Source organism: Garra rufa, chromosome 12 (assembly GCF_049309525.1).
Source record: "Garra rufa chromosome 12, GarRuf1.0, whole genome shotgun sequence".
Classification (NCBI taxonomy): domain Eukaryota; kingdom Metazoa; phylum Chordata; class Actinopteri; order Cypriniformes; family Cyprinidae; genus Garra; species Garra rufa.
Window position 1 is genome coordinate 3,354,030 of NC_133372.1, and position 16,727 is coordinate 3,370,756.

The following is a 16,727-nucleotide window of genomic DNA, read 5'->3' on the forward strand; positions in this document are numbered from 1 at the left end:
AGAAAACATTCAGGATTTTTCTCCATATAGTGCACTTCAATGGTGTTCAATGGATTGACGGATAAAAATGCACTTTCAATACAGCTTCAAAGGGCTCTACATGATCCAGCTGAGGAATAAGGGTCTTATCTTGCAAAATGATCAGTCTGTTTTATAAATAAATAAATATTTATACACTTTTTTTTTTTTTTACCACAAACGTTTGTCTGCTCTGTGTGAACTCAATTTACTCCGGTTCATGTCAAAAAAATCTAATCCCATTTTCTTCTCTATCTTCAAATTCATTCTACTTCACAAGTTTTTAAGGGACACAACTACTAATAATTAATAAAGTGGTGCATCAACCACGACTAGGTACATGTGACCCTCACATGGCCCATCAAAATCCACATGTATGCATTCTCATGGTTTGCTTTGCCACTTCCATGGGTGGAGTGCTTGGGATGGCATTTTCTGTATTTGTTGACATGACTGACAAATTTTCACTTGCAGATTAATGGTAGCATCAAAACCCAGCCACCACACATAAATGAAAGGAATGGCTTTCTTTCTGACAATTCCTGGGTGGCCAGTGTACTGTTCCTCCAGCACTCTTTTCTACAATTTGTGGGGAACAGCAACTCTCTTACCGTGCATTAAGCACCCATGTTGGACTGGCAATTCATTGCACTTGGAGATAAAAGATGAGAGTTCATTATTATCAGTCAGGCTGAGAAGTCCCTTTCAGAACCATTTCGACAACTGTGGCCAAGGTAGAGTCGCTCATAGTCTCACTTTGAATATCAGTGGCACTGACAGGGAGCTTCCCCACCTGTCCGAGGTAGAACAGCTCTACAGGATCCTTTTTCTCTCTGTATTCTACTTATAATGGTAAACGGGATAGAACATCAGCATTTGCGCGATGTTCAGTTCAGACCTACTCGGTCAATGTGATTTCACCGAGTACAACATGTTTCTGGACAACATCCTTGTTGATCCTGGAACAACATCTCAATCAACCAATCAGAATTGAGGGATAACTTTTTAAGAAATGTTAGTTTTAGGCTTATGATCACAATTAGATGCTTATTAGGTTCAAAGATCATGGTAGGGGCGGTGATCTGTGAAGAGAGTGAACTTCCGTCCGTAGAGATAATGGTGGAAATTCCTGACCTCATACACAATTGCCAGAGCCTTATGCTCAATCTGTGCATAATTGTGTTCTGCTTCGCTAAGTGTGCGCAATGCAAAAGCTATAGGATTTTCTTTACCAGTGGGTAACATGTGAAATTACGGCACCAATGGCATGTGTCATGCACAATTGGGTTCTTTGGGTCGTAGTGTGTCAAGATGTTTTGTGACACTAATTTACTTTTTTAAATGCAGCATCACACTCCAGTGAGTCCTTGAAGAAGTCACATTTCACTTTTTCAACACCAAACCCCAGAAGAACAACTAGACTACAGTTTTGGAACATTATTACTTAGGATTTGTTTTTATTGTTTTCCAGTGCAAATATAAAAACATCCTTAAATCAAAACACATAAGACAAAAAGAAAAAAGAAATCCAGAAAAAAATCCCTTTTCTAAAATATTTGCAACGTGTCAGTATTTGAAACGTTTGCAGTCACTCAAGCTGACAGTCTTTGCTGTGAATGACTGAACTAGACTGCCCTCTGCTGGAGAACGCATGGGAACAGATTGCAAAAAAGGTATAATGCATGGACATGTTAAGAATACTTTATTTTCAGCCTTGTCTCTAAATAATCAATTCAGAGTAAATCAAGTCAAAACTATTTTAAATAGTGACATTAAAATAATAATTGAAAAGCATTAAATTGAGGGATCACAATTTTTTCTGAAGTTGTTGGACATCCATGTTAAGATCTTGAACATTGAAGGTTGTGAATCCGTGCAGGACAGTATGAGGATTCGTCAGCACTAGACTAGCAGAAAGCATCTTGGAACCTGCCATCTTGGGAGTGAAATTGACAGGCTTCCTCATAGTTTCTTGTGGCTGGATTGTAACACTGAAATATAAAGCAAGACATTTAGAACAAAAACAGGCATGCTCATGTTTAGTGTTAGTGATTTACAAAGGAGTATGTGTGACCCTGGAGCACAAAACCATAAGGGTCATTAGGGTCAATTGAGATGTATACGTCATCTAAAAGCTGTTAGGATAGGACAATATTTGACCGAGATACAACTATTTGAGAATCAGAAATCTGAGGGTGAGAAAAAAAAAAAAAAAAAAAAAAAAAAAAGGAAAATCACCTTTAAAGTTGTCCAAATGAAGTTCTTAGCAATGCAAAATACTAATTAAAAATTAAGTTTGGATATATTTAAGGTAGAAAATTTACAAAATATCTTGACATGATCTTTACTTAATATCCTAATGATTCTTGGCATAAAAGAAAAATTGATCATTTTGACCCATACTATTTATTTTTGCTTATTTCTACAAATATAGCCGTGCAAATAATGGAACTCACTCACACAGATTTCTGTGATATGCATATGATTACAGAAGTGCATCAGAAATGCTGACTAACAAGTGTGTACTGACACTGTAGCAGTGAAACTGATGTCATAGATAATCATGTCAAAAATCTCAGTAACAACCCCTCCCATTTTATAGATTTAAAACTGTACTTGATTGTTTGACACCCAGCAGACTCACTCATCGGGTATGGGAACTAATTTTATTATGGGATCTATTTAGGATTTATTAAGTACTTCTAATGACAGTGTTGTATAATGTGGCTTAACCTGGATTCACTGTGGCATTGTCATCGCTATAGGATTAAGGTTACCATGGTAAATTCTGAAATGTTTTTGCAGAGGTCAACCTGACTTGGGAAACTTAAAATAATGTATCTTCTAATAAAGTAACATAGGAGACAGAAATGGATTAAACATAAGGGTACTTTGTATCATTTTTTGGATGTTAAAATCCTCTCTTATACAAACAAATGAAAGTTGATTAATCTGAAAATTGTAACACTGTGACACTTTCTAAACATTTCAACCAGCCTGACACATTGTATCAACCAATGGTGTGCGTTTGGGGGCGTGGCAATCTGACCAATGACAAAAGGGGGAAGTGTTTGGGCAAACCTATTTGAAAACAGTAATTTTTGAGAATTGATTTGATGATGCTCAGAAAGAGCTTTAAAAAATAAAACAGCACACTTTACTCACTTCATTTGAGCCTTCTCCTCCAAGAGTCCTGAACCGGATACAGTCAGTTCTCCACTGACTGCAGTGTTAAACGGGTTCACGAAAGACACCGTGGCAACTTGTGGTGCATTAATGATGACAGACGACTCATTCTGAATCTGGAAGACAATTTGGAACACAAATTGCTTTAGTTCATTTTACTTGTAAAATTATGTATAATAGGTATTCAAAATTTACACTGTAATGCATTATATATTTTCATAAAAAATTACAACAAGAGTTAAAATGTTTTATAGTATTTAAAGGTTCCTTCTTATATGAAATTGGTTGTTTGTCATGCATTAATATGTTATGTTTTCTCAAGGTGTAACAATGAAGAGATAAGTATTATAACTGTGGTTACAATTATTCATGAGCTCAAACAATACATTATAAGGTGCATTACAAGGCATATTTGATGTAAAAAAAAAAAAACTTTTATAATGCATTATAGATAAAGGCGTTAAGTAAATTGTCTCTATGATCTTGGTGTGATGCATGTATTTGAGTAGATAATTTAATAAAAGACATCTAAAATGGGTTTAATTCAGTCACGAAACAACACCTTGTTGTTTAGGCCACCATATACTGTACCTGTACAGTGAGAGTAGGGCTGCAGATGTTGAACTCTTCTGCTGCCAGCACTCTCTCCTGAGACTTCACATCCTCAATAACCACAGCCAGACTAATCAAAAAATCCTCCGCAGCCTCCTTCTGCATGTATTCCTCAAAGCAGATCTCATGTTTTGCAGTTACAGCTGGTGGAATACAGTAAACAGGATTCATTTACATGATCTCACAATTCCTAATTAATCATTTCGCCACATTTTTGCTGTATCACGTGGTCCAGATGGATGTTTTCACTTGCAAGTAGAAGAATTTTGTTATGCATACCGACTGTGTGCAATGTAATACTACTCTGCCTACTATAAAATAAACAGTATGCAGTATGCATTCCATCATAAATATTTGACAGTAGTATGCTACATCTTGGTCATATAACAAGGGATGTAACTATGCCTCTGTATGATTCATTTAAAGTTGTATTTATTGCTGTATCACAGCTGTTGCAAAAAGCACTACCTGTTGTCAGAAAGATGCAGATATGTTTTATGTAGTAGTTTCACAAAGCTAAAGTCAGGCCTATGTCATATCTGCTAAAAGCAACATTTATCAGTTATGGATTTAAATCCATTTATCTGAACCCAAAATCAGCAGTCTATAATTTTTTTTAGTATATTTTGTTACCTTATATGGCTTTATGTTTTAAAAAAGGAATTTTTTTTTTTTTTTTTAACATTAAAAATAAGTGTAATATTTTTCTCTCATATGGTCCACCCCTACAGAAGAATACATTGTGTAAAATGCTTGCAGGTTGTTTTAAACTCATTTTAAGGATTTTTTGCATGTTGCAGGACTTACTTTCATTCGGGCCAATCTTTATGTCGTCATGAGCCTCCCAGAAGGTTTCAGTGGGATTGCAGTTGTACACCTTGTTTTGAGCATTCACATGTTTTTTCAGCTGTTTTGGAGTGGCCTCATTGTTAATGATTATGATGTTAAAGGAAATGTTTTCTCCAAGTACAAGGGGTTTCAAAAGCTGGAGAGAAACTGCAACGCCTTTAGAAGCTACAAGAACAGACATGTTGGATTATTGCATTTAGTCATATTACTAAAACAAACAAAGAGCAGTGTAAAGGAATAACAAATGCTAGAACTTACCTTTCTTTGCCACAACAACATCTTCATCGGTAAGAGTGCTTCTTTGAGTAGCTTAGAAGAATAACAAAAAAAAGTAAAAAAAATTATTTAGCTGGCATTGAGTTCACTGAACAGTTTGTCATGTGAGTCTTTTTTATGTTAAAATGTTTCCTCTAAGTGTTAAAGAAACTAAAAAAAATGTTGTTTTTGAAGTTTCAGTATTACTACCTGTACATTTTGCCTTTAATTCAATGTGTTGGTTGTAATTATTTGAAAAATGTACTGAAGGAAAACAGTGTCAGAGTAATCCTACACTCAAAACGTTTCATTTTTTATTTTGGTGATGCAGAAACTAGTCAAATGAATTACACACTTCAGCTTTAGAAAGCTAGAATGACTTACCAGCAGCGCCCGATGCACAACATGGTGTGTGAGGTAAATGTGAAAGAAGAAGATTTTTGTATGAAACTTAAAGTATTTGAAACTAACAGTACTTTTCATTATTATTTGAAATATTTGTACTTACTGACAGTCTTTGCTGTTTTTGACTGAACTAGACTGCACTCTGCTGGAGAAAGCATGCAAACAGATTGCAAAGTTTAATGCATGAACATGTTAAGAAGAATACTTTATTTTCAGGCTTGTCCCTAAATAATAGAGAATCAACCAAAAATATTTGTATAGTGAAATTAAAATAATAATTAAAAAGCTGTCATTTCTTTCAGCAATAATGTGTTTCAACCACTAGTGTAGCACTTCTTGAGGGTTCACAATTAATTCTCAAGATGTTTGACCTTGAACATTGATGGTTGTGAATCCGTGCAGGACGGCGGGAGGATTCGTCAGCACTAGACTAGCAGAAAGCATCTTGCAACCTGCCATTTTAGGAATGAAATTAACAGGCTCCCTCATGGTTTCCTGAGGCTGGATTGTAACCCTGAAATATAAAGCATGGGACATTTAGAACAAAAACAGGCATGCATCACGTTTACTATTACAAGCATCACTATTACTGCTGCTCATGTTTAGCGTTAGTGATTTACAAAAGATTTTAAAGTGTATATGTGACCCTGGAATTTGATGGTGCAAAAAAAAAAAAAAAAAAAATCAAACATTTTAAAGCCTTTAAAGTCCAAATGAAGTTCTTAACAATGCATATTACTAATCAAAAATTAAGTTTTGATATATTTAAGGTCGAAAATTTACAAAATATCTTCATAGAACATGATCTTTACTTGATAAGCTAATGATTTTTGGAATAAAAGGAAAATCGATAATTTTGACCCATACAATGTATGTTTGCTGTACTGTACTTTTTTTTTTTTTTTGGAATGTTACAATACTTTCTCTTATACAAGCAAATGATGCAGATACATTTGAAAGTTGATTCTTCTGGAAATTTTAACACTGTGACACTTTCTAAACATTCCAACCAGCCTGACACATTGTATCAACCAATGGTGTGCATTTGGGGGCGGGGCTATCTGACCAGTGATAAAAAGGGGAATTGTTTGGGCAAACAAGTCATTTGTGTGAATTGATTTGATGATGCTCAGAAAGGAGCTTTAAAAACTAAAACAGCACACTTTACACACCTCATTTGAGCCTTCTCCTCCAAGAGTCCTGAACCGCATATGGTCAAATGTCCGCACACTGCAGTGTTGAACGGGTTCACGAAGGACACTGTTGCAGCTTGCGGTGCGTTAATGTTGACCGATGACTCATTTTGAACCTGGAAGAAAACACAGTGAATTTAATTATGTGTAAAGGTATTCATAATGTATGTTGTAGTGTATTATATATTTTCATAAATAATAACAGCTAAAATTAAATTGTTTTATAGTATTTAAAGACTCCTTCTGACATATGAAATTGTTTGTTTGTCATGCATTAATGCGTTATGTTTTCTCTAGGTGTAGCAATGAAGAGATAGGTATTATAACTGTGGTCACAATTATTTATGAGCTCATACAATGCATTATAAGGTGCATTACAAGGCATAATTTGTGTAAAAAAAAAAAACTTTTATAATGCATTATAGATAAAGGCTTTAAGTAAACTGTTACCAAAACTTCTCAAACATAATCTCTATGGTCTTGGTGTGATGCATGTCTTTAAGTAGATCATTTAATAAAAAAAAAAAAACATCTAAAATGGTTTAATTTAGTCATGAAACAACACCTTGTTGTTTTGCCACCATATACTGTACCTGTACAGTGAGAGTAGGGCTGCAGATGTTGAATTCTTCTGCTGCCAGCACTCTCTCCTGAGAATTTACATCCTCAATAACCACGGCCAGGCTAACCAGAAAATCCTCCGCAGCCTCCTTCTGCATGTATTCCTCAAAGCAGATCTCATGTTCTGCAGTTACAGCTGGTGGAATACAGAAAACAGGATTAATTTACATGACCTTGCAATTCCTACCGAATCATTTCACCACGTTTTTGTGGTATCACGTTGTCCAGATGGATGTTTTTACTGTCTTTTTTGCAAGTAGAAGAATTTTGTTATGCATACCGACTGTGTGCAATGTAATACTACTCTGCCTACTATAAATTAACAGTATGCAGTATGCATTCCATGATAAATATTTCATTAATTCATCTGATCCCACAATCAGCAGTCTATCATTTTTTCAAATGACAATTAGTTTCTTAAAAACCAACATTAAACAATATATATATATATATATATATATATATATATATATTTTTTTTTTTTTTTTTTTTTTTTTTTTTTTTGGTTATAAGTACATTTTAAGAAATGTAGGCACATCGCAGGACTTACTTTCATTCGGGCCAATCTCTACTTCATCATGAGCCTCCCAGAAGGTGTCAGTGGGATTGCGGTTGTACACCTTGTTCTGAGCGTTCACATGTTTCTTCAGCTGTTTTGGAGCGGCCTCATTGTTAACGATTGTGATGTTGAAAGAAATGTTTTCTCCAAGTACAGGGGGTTTCAGAAACTTGAAAGAAACTGCAGTGCCCTTAGAAGCTACAAGAAAAGACATGCAGGATTATTGCATTTAGTCATATATTACTCAAACAAACAAAGAGCTGTGTAAATGAAAAACAAATGCTAGAACTTACCTTCCTTTGTCACAACATCATCTTCATCAAAGTCAGAAGTGTGTCTTTTAGTAGCTTAGATGAATAACAACAACAAAAAAAACTTTAAAAAAGCTTGACTTGAAATTTTTTTTTTCACTAAACAGTTTGTCACGCAAGTCTTTTTTGTTAAAATGTTTCCTCTAAGTGTTCAAGAAACCTTTATTGTAAAAAAAAAAAAGTGTTTTACCCGTACATTTCACCTTATTCAATGTGTTGCTTGTAATTACTTGAGAAATTTACTGAAGAAAAACTGTGTCAGTGTAATCCTACACCTAAAACTTTTCATTTTTATTTTGGTGATGCAGAAACTAGTCAAATGAATTACACACATCAACTTTAAACATTAGAAAGCTAGAATGACTTACCAGCAGCGCTTGGTGCAGGAGATGGCGTGTCATCTAAATGTGAAAGAGAGAGATTTTTGTATCAAACTAACAGTATTTTAATAGTACATTTTTGTCTTTTTTGTCTCTCCCTCTTCAGTTTGTATTTAGCTTTAAACATTTAAAGGATAGAATGACTTACCAGCAGCGTCTTGTCCTGGAGATGTGCTCTCTAAATCTAAATCTGAAAGAATTAGATTTTTTTGTATGAAACTAACAGTATGTTTTTGTCTTTTTTTAATAACATTTTCTCCTACCCTCCTCAGTTTTGGATTCAGCTTTGAACATTTGAAGGCTTAGAATTACTTACCACCAGCAGCTGGTGCTCGAAATTCAAGGAAATCTAAATGTGAAAGAAAGAGATTTTTGCATGAAACATGATTTTAACAGTACGTTTTTGTATTTTTTATCACTCCTTCTCTTACCCCACTCATTTTTGTATTGAGACGTGACGTCCTGCATACGCGTGGATCCTGGACGTTTGGTGCAGATCAGGGCTCCAACTCTGCGTTTATCAACACTAGTTGATAATACCTTCCCATTTTTGACGATCTTTGTATGCACATCCGCATTCACTTCTGCATAAATGAACGGCACATCGTATTGCGCCTCCACTTTCCGCTGATAAATGGCTTTAACACTAGCAGGACCACAGCGGAAATATCCTGTGACAGAATATTGATGATTAAGCATGATTTTCATTAAAATCCCAGCTCAAAAATTGCATACTTTGGAGTAAATGAATAGCAGTAAATGTAAGCAGCTCACCACAACTAAAATGGCCCACCAGACCAGTACTAACCAGCATAAACCAGCCTATGAACCTGATCTTTTCAGTAAGATTTCTACATGCATTAGCCTTGGGACAATCAATGACTGACCTCCGCTCCTCTCTTGTGGTGTGGCATCGAGAACCTGCCATCCGTCATAACCTTGACCCAGATCAGGCCTCTTCATCCAACTCTCCACCCACACATGGAAGTTCCTGAAAAAGGCCAAACACTTTTAACTCATGTTCTGACATATAAAAAAGGCTGAAACAATGAGTTATGAAATATTGTAACCTTAAGATGGTTAAGATGCTTTTACTTAAGCATAACTAAAATATACTACTTTTTTTGAAGAAGAAATTATTACATTTATTAAGCATGGATGCATTAAATTGACCAAAAGTGACAGTCAAGGCATTATTTATCAAAGAAACCTGAAAATAATGCATCATGGTTTTTACAAGAATATTCAGAAGCACAACTGTTCAACATTAATAATCAGAAATGTTTCTTGAGCAGCAAATCAGCAAATGAGAATTTTCTGAAGGAACATGTGACACTGAAGACTGCAGTAACGATACTGAAAATTCAGCTTTGATCACAGCAATAAATTACATTTTTCAATATATTCACATAGAAAACCTCTTGTATCCTATTATTTAGTATTTCCTATTATTATTATTATTATTATTCCATTTCTTCCACTTGAGTCTGTGGAAGCCTATAGAACCGCTTGCAGGAAGTGATGAAATTTTTAGTTATGAGACATTTGTCTGATTTTCACCAAAATTGGCTCAGATCATCTTCAGACCATGCTGGCAAAAAGTTATGGAATTCAAGTTGATTAGTCAAACTCTTCTCGAATATCGTGTGAGCGAATTCTATGAAGAATGGATGGGAGACTACAGTACATCTCTGCAACAGTAAGGCATATTGAGACCAAACTTGGTGTGTGTTAAAACAAGCATGATATGCACATTTTCAGTGCTGTGCCACCTAGGGGTTAGGAGATAAAAACATTTAATCCTGTCCCCATTTTGATTTGAAGTTGATGTTGAAAACCTACTTTTTCGAACTCATCCTAGACCGTTCTTCCAATTTTCACCAATATCGAGTAAGATCATCTTCAGACTGTGCTGACAAAAAGTTATGGATTTCATGTCGATAGACAAAACCGTATTTGTATAGAGCTGCAACAAATGTGAGGAGTGATGCCAAAATGACTCTGAGGCTGTATCTCTGCAAAGGTTTGACATATTAAAACCAAACTTCATTTGTGCCATTGTTGACAGTGATAAATCTTTTAATCATATTAACAGTCACTGTATTTAATTTTTCAGCCATCTTGGTTAAAATCATGAATATGTCTTTAATTGCTCATTGATGCAGTTGGCCTGATGCTATCAGCCATGCTGGCATGACTTTTCTTGCCTATCAATTTGTATTATTTCACCTTATTACTGTTTTCATTGTGGTTTTGATCAACTAAAATGCAGCCTTGGTGAGCAGAAAATGCTTCTTACCAAAAATCTAACCAACTTTTTAACATTAATGTATGTTTTAGCAATATAACTACAGAGAATTTGTAGTTTTTTTAGAGTAACTCACCAGATGCTATCACTGCCCATTTCCAGCTTTTTCCCTTTCTCATCATAATATTCCTCAATCACCATATTTCCGTCTGTGTCGTGAGCGGAGTTGAAGTTGGTGATAATACGAGTCGGAATGCCAAGGGCTCTCATTACTTTCACACAAACAAACACATTAGATATTCATCATCAGCTGCACCAATTAAATGACAAATGACCCATTAAAGGAGTATTTCACCCAAAAATAAAATAATCTGCTTTTTCAACCCCACTTGTCTCACCTGTACACATGACAGCAGCAAACACCCAGCACTGTCCGTATTTCACACCACTAAATTGTGTTTCTGCCCACTTCTTGAGAATATCTCCGCTGCCGGTCCATGTTGAGGGGTTGACGCCATCGTTGTAGTCACCTTTCCATTTCCCCAATATCACTCCTTTATCATCGTTAGCATTCACCTATTTAGAAAGACACAGAGACTGTATTAATACACGCAGAGAGAGAGAAGAGAGAATGAGAGCAGATTCTCACCATCGCTGAAATCACACGGCCGATGTACACTGGATCGCTGCGGTTCTGCAGATCTTTTCCCATGTCCGCTTGATGTTGAGGACTCAGCTGCAGCAATTTCATACAGATGTCTAGTATCCCTTCTTCATACTGAAAACACATTTATGCATCATGGGAATTAATGTGAAGCCGTTGTTCAGTGCTGTGCTGACAGTCCATGGTCAAACATCTTACCTGATCTAATGACCAGGGTCTGGGAAAGACAGAATAGGGGCTTCCTTTATACAGCACGCCGATATCACTCCTGACATATTCCGTCCTCAGATTTTCCGACTCCAGATACACCGAATCAGCTGTGGAAAAACACAACATACTTTTTTTTATAGGTGTTTTTACTTTATTTCACATTTATTCAGCAATTTATTTTATTAGTACTTTTATTCAGGAAGGAATGCTTAAAAATGATTAAAAGTGACAGTAAAGGCATGTATGATGTCAAAAGGTCTCAAATAATTCTCTTTTGAACTTTCTTCTGAAGGGGCACTGAAGACTGGAGTAATGATGCTGAAAATTCAGATTTAATCACACCAATAAATTAAATTTCAACATATATTCACATAGAAAACAGTTATTTTAGAATAATAATTTTACAATATTTCTGTCTTTAAGCAAATAAATGAGCATAAGAGTCTTCTTTCATAAACATGAAAACGTAGTGTAGTTTACATTAGGTATTATTCTCAAAAAATGAGAGGTGCTTCTTCATTTATTTTTCTAAGCGATTATACTTGATGTAGAGTGATTTGAACTAGCAAATAACTAGCAATCACTAGCAACATATTAAAACCACTCCAATTTTCTGTCTGGCAACTAACAGCCTACTATCAAGGCATTCAATTTTGTATGGAAACACAGTTTTTACCTTGGGACCATGGGTTGCAGAGGAGTGTGATCTGGCCGACCGAGTGTGTTTTTACACCCAGAGAGGACTCGACTCTCATCTCGAGCATGTAGATGCCGATAGAAGCAGACGCAGGGCTGGACAGGGATACTGAAAGCGCTCGGGGGGCAGTCGGGCCCGTTGCACTCCTCTTGAGAACAGCGGTCCATTGAGTCAGAGAGGGCTGTCTGGACGTAGAGACCGGGACATCCACAGACAGTGGACCTGCGTTGAGTAGAGAGGAGCGCTTTAGGAAAGTATCACAAATTTGATCCTGGACTACAAAACCAAGTAGCACAGTTATATTTGTAGCAATAGCCAAAAATACTTATAGGTCATTGTTTTTCTTATTATTTAATATTATTATTATTATTTTATTATCATTTATTTTAAGGGACACAACTACTAATAATTAATAAAGTGGTGCATCAACCACGACTAGGTACATGTGACCCTCACATGGCCTATCAAAATCTACATGTATGCATTCTTATGGTTTGCTTTGCCACTTCCATGGGTGGAGTGCTTGGGATGGCATTTTCTGTATTTGTTGACATGACTGACACATTTTCACTTGCAGTTCAATGTTAGCATCAAGACCCGGCCACCACACATAACTGAAAGCAATGGCTTTCTTTCTGACAATTCCTAGGTGGCCAGTGTACTGTTCCTCCAGCACTCTTTTCCGCAGCTTGTGGGGAACAACAACTCTCATACCCTGCATTAAGCACCCATGTTGGACAGGCAGTTCATTGCACTTGGAGATAAAAGATGAGAGTTCATTATTATCAGTCAGGCTGAGAACTTGAGTCCCTTTCAGAACCATTTCGACATCTGTAGCCAAGGCAGAGTCGCTCATAGTCTCACTTTGAATATCAGTGGCACTGACAGGGAGCTTCCCCACCTGTCCGAGTTAGAACAGCTCTACAGCATCCTTTTTCTCTCTGTATTCTACTTGTAATGGTAGACGGGAAAGACCATCAGCATTTGCGTGATGTTCAGCTCTTTTGTTCTCAGTGGTGTAGTTGTGCGCAGACAAAAGTAATGCCCACCTTTGCATTCGTGCTGCCGCAATTTTGTGGTTCAAAGATCATGGTAGGGGGTTTTGATCTGTGAAGAGAGTGAACTTCTCTCACACAATTGCCAGAGCCTCATGCTCAATCTGTGCATAATTCTGTTCTGCCTTGCTAAGTGTGCGCAATGCAAAAGCTATTGGCTTTTCTTTACCGGTGGGTAACGTGTGAAATTACGGCAATTTGCTTTTTTAAATGCAGCATCACACTCCAGTGAGTCCTTGAAGAAGTCACATTTCACTTTTTCAACATGCAAGCTGAACTCCTCCAGGCATCCAAGGACTGCTTTCAGGTTTTCCAAGTGTTCAGCTACACTGTAAACAAAATCTGTAGAAATTACAGTATTACTGGCAGCTGGTTGCCAGTAACTTACTGTAGATTTAAATTTATGCTATTTACTGGCAACAGTTTGTTCAAAGTTAATTGAACATTAACATTAACAAGTCTTTATCTTTACAGAATAAAACTAAAATAACAGCCTCATGCAAAGCATTCTGGGAACCAAAATCTGAAGGAAAAAAACAGAAAAAGGTTGATGAAGGTTTCTGGTTCCCAGAATGCTTTGCAGTAGGTTGTTATTTTATAGTTTTATTCTGTAAAGACAAAGACTTGTTAATGTTTAATGTTCATTTAACTTTGAACAAACTGTTGCCAGTAAATAACATAAATTAAAAATCTACAGTAAGTTACTGGCAACCAGCTGCAGAACTACAGCAAATTTTTTACAGTGTACAGTCCGCCTGGAAACAAGAATGTCATCCAAATAGTAATGGACATTGGGAAGACCTAGTAATACTTGGTCCATAGCTCTCTGGAATATGGCTGGGGCCATAGCGATCCCGAACGGAAGGCGATTGTACTGGAATACCCCTGTATTCTGTATGAAAATTGTGAGGAACATTGTGGACTGCTCCTCCACCCACATTTGGAGGTAAGCATGTGACAAGTCCAGTTTGCTAAAACATTGTTCTCATGCTAAAGAAGTAAACAGGTTGTGTTCAGCGTGAAGGACAGGGTTTATTGTCACGTTAAAGTCACCACAGACAGATGCACACCGCTCCGTTTTTCTTTACAACAGAGACTATTGGCGTAGTCCATTCGCTGTACTGTACCAGTAACAATACTTCCATTTCAGTGAGATGGTTCAGCTCTGCTTTAATTTTTGGTTCGCCGGTGGAAATGAAAACGCTCTGCAATTATCAGGGGCTTCGGAGAAAAGTGCTGCTGGAAAAGTGTCTCTGCGATGTGCTTGAAGCTCTTCTCTTTTGGCTTGGCCGGCACAATCAGACTTTGAAGTAATCCATATGTTTTTTCTCCGATCACGGTGAGTAGCACAGGCACTTTCTTGTCAGCATCAATGCTGTTAGCTTCTACAAAGTGCTCAAATCTTTCAGTATAGGTGGTCCATGGTTTGATGCTTTCATCAAAAGCTTCCATATGGCCTATAGTAGCGGCCATTCAAGCAAACCCAGCTCACTTTTGCAACACAGAGAAAATGAAATTAAAATTCAGTTTCGCCTAACTACTCACGATTCACTGTGGTAGCTCCATGGAAAATTAATCAACCTCGTCGCCAAATATGCCATAACATGTAAAATACACTCTTGAATGTACTACGATAAATTACACAGCCACTGCGGGGGTACTTAACTTCTTTACTTAATTTATATCAAGGAACTCAACTACTAATAAATAATAAAGTGGTGATGCCACCTATGGGCAACCGCAGTATCACATACATTTGGGGTGGGGGGGGGGGCAGTGATTGTCAATTACTCATTGTCTTAATTAATTAATTAATTATCCAACTGATTCAAGTTAAATATCTGATGTCTCTGTTGTGTGCCCTGATCTCTTATAATGCTTGCTAATTATTGCTTGAAACTGTAGCACTGAAAATAGTCCAGTCGGGCCTGAAACCTTTGCTTGTTTGTTTGTGTGCACAGTTACATTTTCATTTGAGTTTTTGTTGTCACTTCTATGTAAATATTTTTTTTTTTTTTTTTGTAGTATCACATTCATAACCTTTGTAAATTTCCTACCATAAATATATCAAAACTAAATTTTTGATTACTATGCATTGCTAAGAACTTCATTTGGACAGCTGATTTTCTCCATATTTAGCTTTTTTTGCACACTCAGTTTCCAGTGTTTCAAATAGTTGTTTCTCGACTAAATATTGTCCTATCCTAACAAACAAACAAACAAACAAACAAACAAACAAAAAAAGAAAATTGACCCTTAAGAGTGATTTTGTAGTCCAGGGTCACAAATAGGTTTCTGGGTGTAAAATACTATTCATTTTCTCTGCAAAGCACCATTTTTATAAGTAACTTTTAATGTATTTAGTTTATACCAGGGCTATTCATTAGTTAGGCTATAGTGAACTAACCATAAAGAATCTTGTTAATAAATGTCAACTGAAATAAAATAAAATACAAAAAATGTAAACATGTAAAATAAGTTTCACTTTAAGTATTAAAATTAAATACACTAAGGCCCGGTTTCACAGACAGGGCTTAGACTAAGCCAGGATTAGGCCATAGTTTAATTAGGACATTTGAGTAATTTTTATAAATGTGCCTTAGAAAAAAATGTTACTGGTGTGCATCTTGAGACGAAACAAGGGCACTGAAATATTTTAAGATCAGTCAGTGCAAGTTTAGACATAATAGACATATTTAATAATAACAAAAACACAACAAAATTACTTGAGCTAAAACTAAAATTAAAGTGAAAACTGAATATAAAAATAAATTTAAATTTAAACAAAAATTATAATAGTATATCAATGATACTAAAATATCATTCAAACTATTTTTACAATTGCATATATTGGAAGTAGGAATTAGCATTTTCAAAACACAAACCTAAAATGATTTGGAAGACCATTTTGTCCTTTAGTGGATCGAATGGTTGTCCTTCATAGTTGATTGTCAATGTGAAGGCCTGTCCTCTTCGCAGAACCAGAGTGGTGGAACTCAGATCTTCAGTCTTGTGGCGGGTCTGGTTTTTCTCCTGTTGCAGGTTGAAAGTACTAACCTTGAACGCTGAAAAAATGATAATGTGATGTTATTTGTCATTATTTAGATAGATATATAATAAATAAATAAATAAATAATAAAAATATGAAGCTCACCATCCATGATATGCAGCAGTGTTGTGGTTTTTGAGTGTTTGATTCAGGTTCATCACTTACTGTGCTTTTATACAGCATCCTCCTGCCCCTCCTTTCCACTGAAGTTGCCAGACCACATTCACGTGAAGTTATACATGGCAAATTTCATCATCAACAGAACCAAAATCTTAAACAATTACTCGATTGCAAATGTGTGAGTGATGTATGTTTTTTTTTTTTTCAGCAGGTGGATACAGTCAGCACAGAATGAGTAATACGCATATAGAAATATCTAGACAGACATGTGCGCTCAGTGGGACAAAGGTGAGAT

At 36.1% G+C, this 16,727-nt stretch overlaps 1 protein-coding gene across 1 annotated transcript; it reads right to left on the bottom strand.

Moving 5' to 3' along the window:
- Positions 1-1,582: 1,582 nt before the first annotated feature.
- Positions 1,583-16,448, bottom strand: LOC141346803 (protein-glutamine gamma-glutamyltransferase 5-like; the record flags this gene model as incomplete). The annotated part of the gene is made up of 22 exons (XM_073851762.1): positions 1,583-2,009; positions 3,184-3,320; positions 3,796-3,959; positions 4,624-4,830; positions 4,924-4,974; positions 5,697-5,839; positions 6,498-6,634; positions 7,112-7,275; positions 7,690-7,896; positions 7,992-8,045; positions 8,378-8,410; positions 8,538-8,579; positions 8,706-8,738; positions 8,821-9,060; positions 9,277-9,380; positions 10,774-10,909; positions 11,036-11,213; positions 11,287-11,415; positions 11,500-11,618; positions 12,188-12,430; positions 16,149-16,328; positions 16,418-16,448. Coding segments are annotated over 22 exons (2,916 nt in total), but the record flags the coding sequence as incomplete, so codon positions are not given.
- Positions 16,449-16,727: the final 279 nt, after the last annotated feature.